The sequence below is a fragment of the Cibotium barometz genome, chromosome 5, assembly GCF_041138505.1.
Source record: "Cibotium barometz isolate CiBa-2024 chromosome 5, ASM4113850v1, whole genome shotgun sequence".
NCBI lineage: Eukaryota > Viridiplantae > Streptophyta > Polypodiopsida > Cyatheales > Cibotiaceae > Cibotium > Cibotium barometz.
In genome coordinates, this window is record NC_141050.1 from 64,900,702 (window position 1) to 64,916,834 (window position 16,133).

Consider the following 16,133-nt stretch of genomic DNA (forward strand, 5'->3'; position numbering starts at 1 on the left):
ATGGCAAAGCATGATAACCCACAGCAATTTGTTGAAGGATTGAAAAAGCTTTGTAATCAGGGTAGCCTTCATGAAGCCATACGGACTGTGGACAACCTGACAGTGGACGGGCACAGCTCTCATGTTTCTACCACTATGTTTTACTATCTCTTACAAGGGTGCATTGACAAAAGGGACCTGGATACTGGCAGAACAGTGCATTCTCTTATAAGGAGAAGAAGATATGAGCTCAACACTTTCTTGGGAAGCCACTTGATTAGAAATCATTAGAATGTATGCGTTGTGTGTGGTAGTTTACCGGAAGCAAATGATGTGTTCTCTAAGCTTTCGAATCCGAATGTCTTAGCATGAACTGCTGTGATTCTAGCACATGCAAAGCTTGGATATGGTGGAAATGTGATTCATTTGTTCAGCAAATTGCAACAGACAAGTGTAATTCCAGGGAATTACATGTATGTTGCTGTTTTAAAAGCATGTTCAAGTATGGAAACTCTTCATGAGGGTAAGCTGGTCCATGGACACTTACTTGAGAGTGGTCATGACTCAAACATTACTGTTTTCAATACCCTTATTAGCATGTATGCCATATGTCGTAGCCTGTATGATGCATATAAAGTGTTTAAGAGATTGCCCATTTCAAGTGCGGTGACATGGAATGCAATAATTGGAGGTTACACTCAGCATGGGCATGGTCACCAGGCTCTCCTTCTCTTTCAGGAAATGCAACAACATGGCATGAAGCCAACGCAATTACGTTCGTGTGTGTTTTGAAAGCATGTTCCTATATGGCAAGTTTAGGGCAGGGCAAGCTTACTCATGCCTATGTAGCTGAGAGTGGGTTTGAAACTGATGTATTTGTAGGGAGTATCCTTATTGGCATGTATGCCAGATGTGGAAGGCCTGCAGATGTACAGAGTGTGTTTGAAAAGCTACCAAAACATGACCGGGTGACATGGAGTGCAATGGTTACAGGGTATGTTCACCATGGGCGGGGTGAGGAGGCTCTCCATCTTTTTGAGCAAATGCTGCGGGAAGGGATGGAGCCAAAGGATACCATTTTTGTTAGTGCTTTGAAAGCTTGCGCCAGTACATCAGCTGATCATAGGGGTAATTTCATTCATGGATATGTTGTCGAAAGTGGTTATGATTTGGATGCATGCGTTAGTAGTATGCTAATTGATATGCTTGCAAAACTTGGGTCTCTTGAGGAAGCTCAGAGAGTGTTTGACAGTTTAGGACAAGAAGGTGTGGTGCCATGGACTACTATGATTGCAGGATATTCTCAATATGGACATGGACAAGCAGGACTTTTTGAACAAAATGCAACAGGAGAGGCAAATGCCCAATAATGTTACTCTTATCAGTGCCTTGAATGCATGTTCAAGTATAGCTGCCCTTTCCCAAGGCAAGCTAGTCCATGCTCGCTTGATGGCTAGTGGCTTTGAGTTAGATGCAGTGGTTGGGATTGCCCTTATCAATATGTATACGAAATGTGGGAGTCTGGAGAGTGCAGCCAGGGTGTTCAAAACTTGGCATATCAAAGATAAGAGATATGGACTACCCTGAGCGTAAGGCACCAGCCTCTGAGACAACAGGGAAGGTTAATGTCAATGGGGGTTCAACCCCATTATCACTAGAAGGTTTGAACGAGGATGATGTTGGGCTTAACCATGCAAGATGGGCAATACTACGATGCAATGCTATCTTTTGCAGATATTCTCGACACGCATGGGGAATCTAGAAACACAGTTGTGGACTGCTCTGAGAACAATCAAGCTGTATCTTATGAAAGTAAAAGCTGTGAGAATTTCAACTAGGGGGATGCCCAAACCAACACTTGTGCAAGTTGCATTAGCTGGCAAAGAGATGGAGATGGAGTTTTAACAACCCTTGAAAATAGGCTTCTTATGAGCAGGATGATCAATACAGGAAATTCAACCAGTCAGGAAAGCCTTGATGAGAATGTGGGTTCAGAGGATGAAAAAGCTGAAGATAACGTGCCCGAACACCCCCCGGCCAGCCCCCCGGAGCCGTGCCCAAACACCCTCCCCGGCCGTTCCCTCGGAGCCGTGCCCGAACACCCCCGGCCGGCCCCTCGGAGCCGTGCCCTCACGCCCCCCGGCCCCCGCGGTGCCGTGACCAAACACCCTCCCTCGGCCCCCGCGGTGCCGTGCCCTGAACACCCTCCCCGGCCCCCACGGAGCCGTGCCGTGCCGTCACCCCCGGTGAGCCCGAACACCCTCCTCGGCCCCCGCGGTGCTGTGCCCGACCACCCTCCCCGGCCCCCGCGGTGCCGTGCCCGCCCGAACACCCCCCGGAGCCGTGCCCTCACGCCCCCCTCGGCCGGCCCCCCCGGAGCCGTGCCCTCGCACCCCGGTGCCGTGCCCTCACGCCCCCCCGACCGGCCCCCCCCGAGCCGTGCCCTCACGCCCCCGGCCCCCGCGGTGCCGTGCCCGAACACCCTCCCCGGCCCTCGCCGGAGCCATGCCCTCATGCCTCCGGCCCCAGCTCAATGATTGTGATGGCAGATGGATGGTGATTCAATGTGATGTCAATGGTGATATTTGGGAGTTTGCCTCTGTTTATGCCTCGCAAACTTCTACTTCCAGAGCTTCCATGTGGCATGCCATTGCTGTCACGTGCACACCATTCAGGTGTACAGTGACATGGCATTATTTATGGCATGGCATCATCAGGCATTTAATCAGGATTTATCAGGCATTTTATGGACATTTAAATGAATGTTTTCAGCATGTACCACATGGTATGGGTTGGATTCAGCATTGTAGCATCATATTAACCATCTAGACAAAAGCATTGGGGCTTGTGGAGGCAGCCGACAGCATTCAAGTCAGCCGACCAGCCTTTAAAGCATTTATGGCATTTAAATGGCAGTCGTGAGCATATTCAGAGCTGGCCGATTGCAGCCAAGCTGGCCGACCAGCACCAATTCCCCATATATAAAGAAACGCATCATTTCAGCATAGACATCTGGATCTCTTCAGCGTTTTCCTTCCTAGGAGCAAAGGGGGATACAATTGAGCATCCATTAGTGTGTTCCTTCAGCGTTTCTACACCAAGAGGGCTGGGAACAACAGCGCATCCACGCATCAGCATATTCAGCCATCTTCCCAACTCCTACATAGAGGGATACCAGCATACAAGTGGTGGAACTCAGCATTGGAGTCAGGACAGCCATCTTTCAGCCATCCTTCATCATTATTTAGCATGTTTCCCTCTCTTCCACGGGTAGACATCATCTAGGACAGCATACATCCCTTTGGATCTCATTGTAACCGCATTCATCATCTAATATAGTTGCATTGCATTGACACATATTTGTCTATCTCTTAAACATCATTAAGTGTAGTTTAGGTTAGACTAAGGTTGTGATTACTACGGTCGAAGCCTCACATGCCACATTGGTATCAGAGCGTTACAGGGTAACCAGCCTTAGATCATGTTCATTCCATCAATCATTCAGTCAGACATCATGTTAATTGCTTTCGCACAGTTAAACCTAGTTTCTCAAATCTTGCAGGCCACCCCTTAGGATTTTCCCTTAGGGATGCATTAGTAACCCATCCATCTGCATTCTTGCACAGCATATAGGGTGAAACATATCAATAAAGGATACCTGCAGCATGCACAATTTCAAAATTGATCTGATATGCCATAATTCCTCTTGCAGTCCATGTCCATTATGACTGTAATTTTGCATGGCAACGCCTTGTGGACAGGCTTCAGCATGCTATTCAGGAATATGGGAGTAATTTCATGCCTGACTGGAGAGCTAAAGTTCAGCATGCCAAAGTAGTAGTTCAGTCCTTGACTGCACATTCCCAATTGCAGCCCCTCTCCTCTCAACAAATGGACACTCTCTCTCAGTCAACAGCTCTCTTGCAAGCTATTGACCGACGGAAATTGGCCAAGTGGCAGGTTCGGGCAAGGATGACTCAATTCATGGATAAAGGCTGGCTCTTCAAAATCTTTCTTTCAAGGGTTACATGCTTACAGGAGGAAGACCTCTTGCCTCAGAGTCCGTAACAGTGGATGGTGAATGGACTCCGTCTTTCTTAGAGCTCCAACATGAATGCTTTTCTTATTCTCAGAAACTGTTTGCACCCCCTGCTACCCACTTGTCATGTGCATCATAGATGCCATGGACATTCTCAGGGCTAGATCCAGAAAAGGCAACCAGATAAAGAGTATGAACCAGTAGAAGATAGGTAGAACCAGAGTGTAGGAGCTTCAGGTGTAACATCTGAGGTGGACATGGAGCAGGACTTGGAGCAAGAAGCAGTCGGCTGGTTCCAGAAAGGACTGTCGGTTGACATCAGCAGGACAAGAGATGAGTAGGCTGGTTGCAGAAGGTGTCGGCTGCCCATAGCCATGGTCGGCTGAACCAGTACATAGAGGCAGCCAGCAGGTGCTAGGGTGTGTGTGGACTGGAAAGCAGTCGGGCAGCAGCATGCGCAGGAGTGATCCAGTCGACTGTGTTTAAAAGAGCATTAATAAATTTATGAACTGGCCGACCAGCAGTCGGCCAGTTCCCCATGCATTTAAAGGGGCTATAAATAGCCCAAGTGTTCCTTGTTTTTAATCATTCAGCCCACTAGGGGTTTGAGTCAGTAGGAGTCCTAGTTTGGGACTGAATTTTGGGGTGTTATCACCTTTTCAAGAAGGCAGCCAAGGGCTGCAGACATGTACCTTTTTGTACCATAGATTATACTGAATTTCCAGCACTTCTCTCGCTCTCTACTCTCTCTCTATATCTGCGTTTTTGCATCAGATGGTGCGTTTTTGCATCAGATGGTTTCCAAGAGTGTTTAGGGCTGAAAGAAGACTACCCAGAGCTTCCGCGTGTTACATTGGTATCAGAGCATCAGGCTTAGCAAAGCTAAAAACTGAATCAGTACCAGATGATGGTGTATAGGTCCAAGGTACAGGAAAGTACACGGATTCGAAGCCCAAGGCAAGAACACAGATCGGGAAGAACTCCCAGGAGGTTTGTTGGTGGTGTTCCACAGTGCCAGATGGGGATGGCAGTTCCGTGAGCCAGATAGGTTCTCAGGTAACGGTCCCAAGGGAGGTTGATCCTCCAAGGGTGATGTGAGAGTGCCAGACTCAGTTCCAGGAATGAAGACCAAGACCGTGTTCAGAGTCAGGGCAGGAATGGATTGTGGACTAGAGGAAGACCAGATGCATAGATCTTCATCAGAGACAGAGTGGTTTGGAGAACAGGCCGGGTTTTCAAAGAAAAAGGTTTGCGAGGAATGGATGATGACAGATGGACTTCGGGACAGGATTGGGATGATGACAGTCATCCAAGAGCAGGTTGGATTCCCGTCATCAAGTTTAGCAGAGGGGGATGTCATGTGTTTCATAGATGCCATGGACATTCTCAGGGCTAGATCCAGAAAAGGCAACCAGATAAAGAGTATGAACCAGTAGAAGATAGGTAGAACCAGAGTGTAGGAGCTTCAGGTGTAACATCTGAGGTGGACATGGAGCAGGACTTGGAGCAAGAAGCAGTCGGTTGGTTCCAGAAAGGACTGTCGGCTGACATCAGCAGGATAAGAGCTGAGTAGGCTGGTTGCAGAAGGTGTCGGCTGCCCATAGCCATGGTCGGCTAAACCAGTACATAGAGGCAGCAGGCAGGCACTAGGGTGTGTGTGGACTGGAAAGCAGTCGGGCAGTAGCATGCGCAGGAGTGATCCAGTCGACTGTGTTTAAGAGAGCATTAAAAAATTTATGAACGGGCCGACCAGCAGTCGGCCAGTTCCCCATGCATTTAAAGGGGCTATAAATAGCCCAAGTGCTCCTTGTTTTTAATCATTCAGCCCACTAGGGGTTTGAGTCAGTAGGAGTCCTAGTTTGGGACTGAATTTTGGGGTGTTATCACCTTTTCAAGAAGGCAGCCAAGGGCTGCAGACATGTACCTTTTTGTACCATAGATTGTGGAGGCAACAGACAGTTCAAGTCAGCCGACTAGCCTTTAAAGCATGGCACCGCGGTGGCCGGAGAGGGTGTTCGGGCACGGCACCGCGGGGGCCGGAGGCATGAGGGCATGGCTCCGGCGAGGGCCGGGGAGGGTGTTCGGGCACGGCACCGCGGGGGCCGGGGGCGTGAGGGCACGGCTCGGGGGGGGGGGGGGGGGGGGGCGGTCGGGGGGGCATGAGGGCACGGCACCGGGGTGCGAGGGCACGGCTCCGAGGGGGCCGACCGAGGGGGGGCGTGAGGGCACGGCTCCGGGGGGTGTTCGGGCGGGCACGGCACCGCGGGGGCCGGGGAGGGTGTTCGGGCTCACCGGGATGACGGCACGGCACGGCTCCGTGGGGGCTGGGGGAGGGTGTTCAGGGCACAGCACCGCGGGGGCCGAGGGGGAGGGTGTTCGGTCACGGCACCGCGGGGGCCGGGGGGCGTGAGGGCACGGCTCCGGGGGGCCGGCCGGGGGGTGTTCGAGCACGGCTCCGGGGGAACCGCCGGGGAGGGTGTTCGGGCACGGCTCCGGGGGGCTGGCCGGGGGGTGTTCGGGCACGGCTCCCCGGCGGGGGGCCGGCCGGGGGGGGTGTGAGGGCACGGCTCTGGGGGGCCGAGGGGGGGTGTCTAAAGGTGATTCTCAGCTTGGCTGGCCTCCTTCCTTTTGCGCTGAGCAAAAGGAGCCTTTCTCCTCACTTTTAGAGCTGCGATTCACTTTTGGCATATGCCTTTCTGCTAATATAAATGACCTTAGCCAGTTTTGGTGTGCGATTTACTTTGTAGGCTAGATCTAGCTCTAACACGCACCCCCAGCCCTTATGCTCTCTCTCTCTCTCTCTCTCTCTCTATCATATGCCTTAGGGACATGGGCTGCCCTAGTGGCCTTTAGGTTTCCATACTTAGGAAATTGTAGAAGAGTTAATCCACAGCAAGCTGCGAGGAGTTAATCCACAGCAATCCACAGCTGGCTGGTATTAAACTTATCTATCCTTCACTAGCTACTTGTAGCCATACCATCTCGCTGTACTTGTGCTCATATCAGAGCCTTACAATATCTTTAGGACTACCTCTCACTAAATAGCTTAGGTGTCACGTGCACACCATCATTCAAGTGTACAGTGACATGGCATCATTTTAGCATCATAAGTATCATCAGGATTTATCAGGCATTATTCAGGCATTTAAATGAATGTTTTCAGCATGTACCACATGGTATGAGTTGGATTCAGCATGGTAGCATCACATTAGCCATATAGACCAGCATTTAGGGCTTGTGGAGGCAGCCGACAGCTTGTTTACATCAGCCGACAGGATGCTACTTCAGCCGACCAGCATTTATGCTATTTTTGGCATAATATATTCAGTCGTGGGCTTTTGCATCTGGCCGATTGCAGCCAGGCTGGCTGACCAGCCCCCCTCACCCATATATATAGAGACCTCAGCATTCAGTTCAGCACATCATCATCATCTGTCATCAGCGCATCTCAAATAGCAGCATTTAGCAAGGTGTTCTCCAACGCATCTCCTCCAGGAAGCTTTGGGAGCAGCATATCCAACCAACGCATCAGCACATTCAGCAACGCATCATCATCAGCATTCAGTACTTCATCTTCAGCAAACGCATCTATTCTCCTTAGCGTTTCCTTCCCAGGTAACAGGACCACATCTGCGTTTCATCATCAGGTCAGCATAGCATCTGTTCCAAAGCATCCCTTCAGCATTTCCTTCCCAGGAGACAAGGGAAAGATAGTGGACAACAGTTCATTCATCATATCAGAATATTCAGCATATAGGCAGCATATTCAGCAGTATAGATCCATTTGGATCTCATTGTAACCGCATTCATCATATAATATAGCTGCATTGCATTGACACATATTTGTCTATCTCTTAAACATCATTAAGTATAGTTTAGTTAGACTAAGGTTGTGATTACTACGGTCGAAGACCTTTACATGTCACATTAGGAGCTTCTGGTGTCCATCCATGGTTCTTCTGGTAATTGTCCTTAATGTATGTATTAAATTTGATTAATACAGGTTGGTGACATCTTTTATACAGGATGAAGGGCCAGCACACATGGAACTGAGAGAGAGCATGTACACATGGTGCATCTTGCACAATTGGAACCTAGAGCAGCTGTAGTGCTCGAGCGCGAGGAAGAAGACCATGTACTTCTTGGACATGGTAAACATGAAGTCTATGTACATCATGTACATGATGAGCATCAGGCTCAACCATGGCAGCTGGGGATCTAAAGAGTTGCGTTTTTTTAGAATACATGCTTGTTATTTTTAGAGCATATTGTAAACAAAAGCGAGAGTAGCAGGGGAACATAAAAGGGGCAGTCCACGCATCACTTGAGCATAACCTGGGGGGCAGAGTAGCTTTTGGCTGGCCTATGTGCACTTGGTTTCACGACTTTTCCTCCGAGAAAAATGTGTGGTGTACTTGCTTGCTTTTTTAGCACTTCCTTAGTTCTTGCCCAAGCACATAACTGTGTTGTCCTTTACGCATGATCTCTATTGGCTCTCTCTTTCTCATGAGTTGACTACAATTTTTTTTCCTTGAAATAGCTATGGCTGAGCAAGAAAAGGCTCCCCTCTTGATGGTCATCAAGAGGATCTTGAGACAAATGGCGGTAGACAGAGAGTCCATCCAGGAGGATATGATTGAGTACGCTGCCATGACTGTACCCCAGCTTGAGTTAATCATCACTCACCTCTCGACACTAGTACGGCCAGTAGCCTTTGGGGAGGGCTCTTCGAGGGATCCTATTCCCGGAGGTAGCGGCACACCCCAACCCGTGCATACGCTTTTGGTGCAGACGCAGGTGCAGCAGACGCCAGGCCCCCAGTGTTTTGACACAAGCCGAGGGCACTCCCTTGGCACAGAGGCGCCGCCGTTCGAGGTAGCATTAATCTTACTCCAGTCTCAGTGTAATTTTTCATGAACCATCCAAAATGAATCTTAAAAATTAGTGTTTTTTGTGCAGTAGTAGTAGTCAGCCATCACCATCACCAGTCTCTTCACCATGTGTGCCTCCTTCTGCACCTCCACCTGCCACCTCGGAGCTTCGCATGCTATCGGGCACGATGCCCATTAGCATTCAGGTGGATCAGAGTGGGCGAGTGCAGTATGTAGACGGTGGGGCACTTTTCCGTCGCCGCTTGAGAGAGCTCGTGCACACATACATGCCCAAGATACACATCCACTGGCGGTAAGTCCACCAATTCTTTCATGTATTTTTTAAAATCTCTGTATACATTGATATCAAATGATAAATCTAACTAAAGTGACTTTTTTTTTCAAATTGTAGGGATCAAGATGATAATGACAAGAAATATGTGTTGGCAATCCTCGCGCAGCAGGAGTTCGGCGTTGGTTGGGACGAGACCGCTGTATTGCATGAGATGCAAACGCTTCTAAAGCATCGACGGAACAATGCACGGTACAAATATTTGCTTTGCTATGTTATTCAAGTCTACTTCTTTCTTTGAGTAATATGGTTGAATTATTGTTAAATTAAATAAAGAAAGTTTGGAACGTCAAACACCTGAAACGTTCTCTAGAAAGTTCACATACTCTCGCACTTACACACACACGAATAGTACATGGACTCATGACTATAGAACACGAGCCTAAGGGGAATCGAACCCCTAAGTAGCAGCATAAGGCCACTCTAAGACCAAGAGGCTCCCGCTACCACCCCACCCTATAGTTAGTATTATGTACAATCAAAACAAGCGATGAAAAAAAAGGATATCGAGGTAGAAACACATTACCATTTTCTTTTGAATTGATGAGCCAAGCTGTTTATGAACAATTGGAAACTATGCCTTGCCAAAGATATCAATCTCTAAGAACACCTCGTCGTTGTCAGCCATAGCCTCTTGAAGTTCCATCTCTGTTAGGCATATGCCGAGTCCATCAGGGAGTGGAGCATTGTTCGAGGTGGATTCTGAGATTTGCTCAATGTCAGCCTCTAGTAGATCTTCTCCTAGATCATCCGATAAATCTTTACCCAGATCATCCCCTTCATCATCCGTTGAGGGTGGTGTGACATTTGTTTGTGAAATCAAATTTGCTTCTCTAATGCGAAGAATTGTATCTCCTTGCCCATGTGATATAGAGTTCATTGTTGTGTCTGGTGTATTGTCGGGCTCTGTAGAGGTCATTGTTGTGTGTGGTGTATTTTCACGCTCAGTAGAAAAGGTGGTATCAAACAATCTTCGGCTTCTAGGGTTCACATGAACAATTTGCCACCATGGATTGCCATTTGGATTTTTGTAAAAGAAAGCTTGTTGCACATGCATCGGGAAGAGATAGGGCTCTTTGGTTGCTCGTAGGAGCTTCGATGAGTCAACGGACCAGAAGCCGCTTTGTTCGTGCCTCAAGGTGGCCCTTTTTCCTTTGTACTCCGCTCGAAACCAACGCACCTTCAAAATTACCTGCAATATTATAATGTATATAAACTTGTTACTCAAAGATGCTGAATATTTCAATCATTTGGTTTGCATAATATTTTGAAACGAATCATGCGTACCTGTTTCATAACACGATAGTTAATTTCGTATATGCCCTCCAGATCCCCTACGTAGCCGAGCTCATCCTCAATCAAATTTGTGTCACAAGCACTTGCACGAGAGAGTTGATGAAAGGACGCAACGATGCAAGAGTCCTGAGTAACACGAAGATCATCAATCCTCTTGACGCGGAGATGCTGACCACACACCCACATGTTACTGTGAGCTCGGACCTAAAACCACATGGGAACCACATGAACATGTATGGTTAGAATCCAAAAAAACATGTAGTATTATTCAAATTAAAATATAACATTGGAGTAACTTACCATGGTGTCGCATCCTAGGCTAAGCTCAAACTCTTCTCGTGAGATTTCAAACCCCTGCCCTCGCATCTCTCTGATATGTGTATTCAACCATTCTAGGCTCATCGTTGGAGGTGCACTCCGACCCTTTTTGGATGCCCTACTTCTCCTGTTTCTCTCTTTGCATTCTTTGTCATGCTTGTCAATCCATTTTTGCATGCAATCTGAGTTATACACCACAAAAGTACTAAGCGCTTCCCTCTCCTCAGCACTTATCTTTAGTGGGACCCCTTGCCCACATAACATCTCTGTGGTTTCGTTGTCTGATTGTTCTTCTCTCCAACCAGGAGGAGCTTCGTTATCCACATGTTGCAAGTACTCAGATAGATAATACATGCACTCGTGAAGCAACCATCCCTCTGCCATGGATCCCTCGGGTCTTGCTCGCTGCTGGCGCACAAATCCTTTCAATACCCCCATGTACCTTTCAACCCAGAACATCCATCGTGTACTCACGGTCCCAGCAATCTCTATCTCTTCAACGAGATGGATCATAACATGGACTTGAATGTCAAAAAGGAGGTAGGTAACTCCTTCTCCATCAGACAAAGGAGCTCAATACACTCTAGCTTTCGTTGCGGGATATCACGTGAGTCGATCTCTTTGGATGTAATCCATCTATAAAGAGAAACAATGTGATTAGAATAAGATTTTTGTGACAAAGAAGTAAGAACAATATGATGTTCCACTGTCAATACCTTGTCAATGATCCCAATCGATATATAACATCCCTAATACCCTCAGTCAAACAACCGTCGATAACAAGTGGCAAGACGTGCTGCACACAGATTAGCTCTAGTGTTAACAAATGATAATGTAATGGCACCTTCATTAGAAATTGACGATACATGTTAGAGAGGCACCATACCTTAATGAAGTTATGCCAGTCGTGTGTCTTTAGACCCGAAAGAGAGTTATCATCCATGGTAAACATGTTTTGCAATGAAGCACCATAGCCCGTAGGAGTACGTATGCATCGTATCCGCTCATTGATGACGCTTATCTCTTGCTTTGTGAGTACCCATGGTGCCTGTTAATAAGTAATATTTCCTGTCTCCTCATTGATTATAGGCCATAGTGATCGTTTGCAATTGCAAATCTTTAGGTCTGCCCTTGCAGCCTCTGTATCCTTGAAGCCCATAAGATGATTCCAAAGCGAGTGTGCAACATTTTTAAATATGTGCATGGGATCAAGCAAATGAGTTATTTTTAGATCTTTCCAATACTCCAACGTATACCATATGGATGAATTTTGTGTCATTGATTTCTTGCCTCTCGACGACTGCCGCAAATCATATTCGTCATCATTATCGCTTGCAAGTTCTGCCTCCGGATCTATTAGAGGTCCGTTTGTCCACTTGACGTACCAATCTCTTGGAGTCATTCGAATTGGAAAACGTCCATTCTCCACTTTGCCATTAAAATGTCTCGCATTCGCTTTGGAACGTAGCACATGATCTGGAGGCAGAAATCGTCGATGTCGAAGGTATATATTTTTACTCAAACTTCGACTATATTTGGAGCGTAGCCAATCACCGCATGGTGGACATGCTTTGTAACCCTTTGTTGATAGGCCTGAGAGAAACAAAAACTGTTTTTATGTTTTTAACATCCAAATTTTTTGATTGTATAAACAAACAAACAACTAAAGAGCCCTGCTATACCTGATGCAAAGCCATAGGCAGGATAGTCATGTATTGTCCATGCTAAAATGCCACGAATCTTGAAACTTCTATTACCCACAGGTTTTGACATATCAATAACATTTACTCCTTTCCATATTTGTTGCAAGTCATCAATGAGCGGTGCAAGATATACGTTGATGTCTTTAACTTGCCGCTTCCCTACATTGATGCATCATTTAAATTTGACATTTTTCAAATAGAAATGAGTGTGCTATTTAGAAATGAGAATATTTGTCACATACCAGGAATCAACAAAGACAATATTAAATCTCGGGGGGGGGGGGGGGGGGGGGGATCACTATAAGTAAATCCTCTATATCACGTACGTTCAAGGCCTATTTAAAAAGTCCCTTATCTGTGAAATTTTTAGTGAATATAATGTATCCTTTCCTATTCAAATTTGTATTTTTTTTTTAAAAATACAATAAATAAATCCCCTCTGTAAATATATTTCTGTAAGTTTTAAATATTTAAAATGTCCTTCTGTTGAACCCACATGATACTTATATATTTATACGAGTGACCCCCCTGAGATATTAAATGCTCTTTCTTAATTGACATGAATGGTGGGATGTTGTAGTTGATAAGAACTACGGGCCAAGTTGACCACTTGCTCGATCGCATGGAAAAGGGATTGATTCCATCCAAGCCAACTCCAAATTTTATATGGCGAGGCTCCCAATGAAACTCTGGCCATGTAGCATCGATATGCTTAAATGCTTTGCTATCGCTTGGAATCCTCATGACTCCGTCTATACTTGCATTTCTCGAACTCCAATCCATAAGCTTGGCTATTTCGGGGCTGCGGAAGATGTGTTCTACTCGTGGTGCCAAGGGAAAGTGTCGCAGAACTTTCATAGGGACATTCAAGGTTCCCTGCCTTGAAACGAGCAATACCGCATTTGGGACAAGTGGTTGCATTTTCATACTCTCCACGATACAAAATGCAATCATTGACACATGCATGAATTGTGTTGTATTCGAGTCCAAGGGATGCGATCATTTTCTTTGCCTCGTCCCTCGACTTTGGGATCACATTGTTTGATGGTAGAATCTTGTTCGAAAGAAGCCTACCACTCAATTGTAAATATTTAATGAGCACAAAAGTGATTGAGAGCCATTATTTTTATGCAAACAAAATACAAATATAACTTACGATAGTAATGCAGAAACTAATGCATTACTCCATTGGTAGCGTGTTTGGAGATTCAAGATGAGTAAGGTCACACTCAATCTTGATATGGATGCACCATCGTAGATGGGCCTTGAAGCTTCTTCTCGTAGAAATTTTTCATGCGGACAAGTTTCTTCTTCACTACTTGCTTGGAACCAATCGTCGATAAACTCATTGATGTCATCATCAACATGTCCCTCATTGGTCGCTTTTTCTATGCATTTTGCATTGTACTCATCTCTAAGTCGTTGATATGTACTTGGATCTTGTGTACGTAAAAGCCTCATGTACTCCTCTGGCAAGATATGGTGACTTCGGTGAGAGCTAGATACACCCTCAACATCTGGACACTGCATGTATAAACATAGTCTACATGAAGAAATGATTTAAAGTAACAACAATCGAATTATTAAGTGATATAATCATAACATTAAAACCCTTTTTACAACACAATTCCAGCATATTAGCAGCAAAAATCTATACTCAAGATAACCTTAGACAAGACACTAAAAAACCCTTAGTTGTATTACTGACGAGACAATGAAATATATCATCAAATATTTGTCAAAATTAAATGCTGATTGGGCTACAAAGCTGGATACATTATTTGAAACATATATAATTTAAGAGGCCGACACTTTATCTCAAATTTCATTCTCAAAGAGGGGCTGGTGATGGTCGACGCCATCCATAATTTACAAATAATTCCTTGCCAGCTTGTAATGATCTTGTAGCACACACTACTATATATATGGGTACATCTCTAATCATATAACATGGCTCGTGACTATTCTCACACTCCATAAAGTTACAATTTGTTCTCTCATTTCTCCCTCTACTACTATTGATTAGCCCTGCTATATTTCCTTGAGCATAGGGTCTTCCATCAATATAAAGCCGCGATCCACAATTATATCTAATGTTTCTTTCGGTGAGTGAGGCCGCATTAGCACAAAGCCCATATGTTGTCATACTTCTGATAAAGCGAACAAGTGCATGCCATGCGCCCCAACCATAAATGGGCCCACAAAATGACATAAGAGTCACCTCTGAGTTTGCGGGCACGCGTAAATCCTGTGCAATAAAGAGACCTCGTCCACCATTGGGAATGGTAGATGGTGCAATCACATATCGAGCACCCCAAAAGCTGAAAACCTCTTCGTCTGCTGGAAGGGCTGCTCCCAACCATCCTCCATAGCGTCTACGATCGTACGTTTGAATGAGAGATAGAAGACGATCAGGCAATGGATGATCACCCAATGTCTCTGATTGGGCACCGAGGGGCAAAGAAGTTGATGATGCCTCCATTTGCAACTGAAAAACGGCTTGACCATATCGTGTGCGTGGAAGGAATGAAGGATCAATGCCATGGTCTTCACAATCCTCATGAAATCGAGGATGTAGAACTGGTACGTGCTGAATAATGCATCATTGTTGATTATATGAAGGGTGAGACACACATGGAACACGATTAATAGTGTGGAGTAAACTTGGATATGAATTTATACATAGTTCTAAAATGACATCACTTACACTCCATGGGATGCTCCCGTTCCTCTTGTGGTGGCATATCAGGACATGGACCATACTGCTCCATATAGGCAAAACATATGCGTCGCATTCGTCGATGAGTGCCATGGCATGCTGCACACCAACATGGGATTCTTTCAACGTAATATGTTTGTGAGTCGCCTAGTGTCGTAGATGATGTGGAAGAAGAGGAACCATCTCCTCTCGCAACTACAGAGATGGACGCACAGGAAGAGTGGGAGGAGGCGGTGTCCCAAAGGATGATCCGAAATCTGCATTCATAAAATATTAATGTCATATTAATATCATTAAAAATCAAAGAAAACTTGAACAAAAATAATACACATACAAAATCATCCTAGAAGTGTTTGTAAATGCTATGGTAGCGCACAATGCATATTTGCTTATCCCCAAGTTAGGAATAATGTTCTTCCCTCAGCAGAAACTAGTTAATTTGTAATCATACCTTCTTACTGTACTTATGTCCATATTAGAGGCTTACAGTAACCTTGCACAAAATAGTTCTTCAAGGTGTAATTGACATGCACCCAAATGCGTTAGCATAGCATATACGGACCGTCAGCCGATCCGTATGCACTATGGATGTGCAATTGGTCCATTCGGAGAGCTAGTACGCTCTCCAAATGCACCCAATTGAGCATCCATAGCGCATACTGACCGCTACATTTATCTATTTATCTATCCACCTACCTATGTATATGTGTTTATATATCCATCTATATGTTTATTGATCGTAAATTGTGAAACCTTGTAATAACACACTGTTGTTAAATGCTTAGGAAATTTGCGGTCGTCCCTGAGCATACACGCCCACCTGCGATGTGCAAAGATTCTTGGTGGCACTTCAGGA

At 45.8% G+C, this 16,133-nt stretch overlaps 1 protein-coding gene across 1 annotated transcript; it reads left to right on the forward strand.

The window, feature by feature from the left end:
* LOC147638769 (pentatricopeptide repeat-containing protein At1g11290, chloroplastic-like) lies at positions 1–1,884 on the forward strand. Its single transcript, XM_086798816.1, has 5 exons — positions 1–195; positions 427–754; positions 862–1,160; positions 1,276–1,518; positions 1,714–1,884. Exons 1-5 carry the CDS (start codon positions 1–3, stop codon positions 1,882–1,884), a joined length of 1,236 nt encoding a protein of 411 aa, XP_086654942.1.
* Positions 1,885–16,133: the final 14,249 nt, after the last annotated feature.

Excerpts from the sequence above, each read along its gene's own strand:
- LOC147638769 (XM_086798816.1), top strand. The coding sequence starts at position 1 with ATGGCAAAGCATGATAACCCACAGCAATTTGTTGAAGGATTGAAAAAG. Across the intron at positions 196-426 it reads ACCTGGATACTGGCAGAACA|ACAAGTGTAATTCCAGGGAA; the intron begins GTGCATTCTCTT and ends AAATTGCAACAG. Across the intron at positions 755-861 it reads CATGAAGCCAACGCAATTAC|GGAGTATCCTTATTGGCATG; the intron begins GTTCGTGTGTGT and ends ATGTATTTGTAG.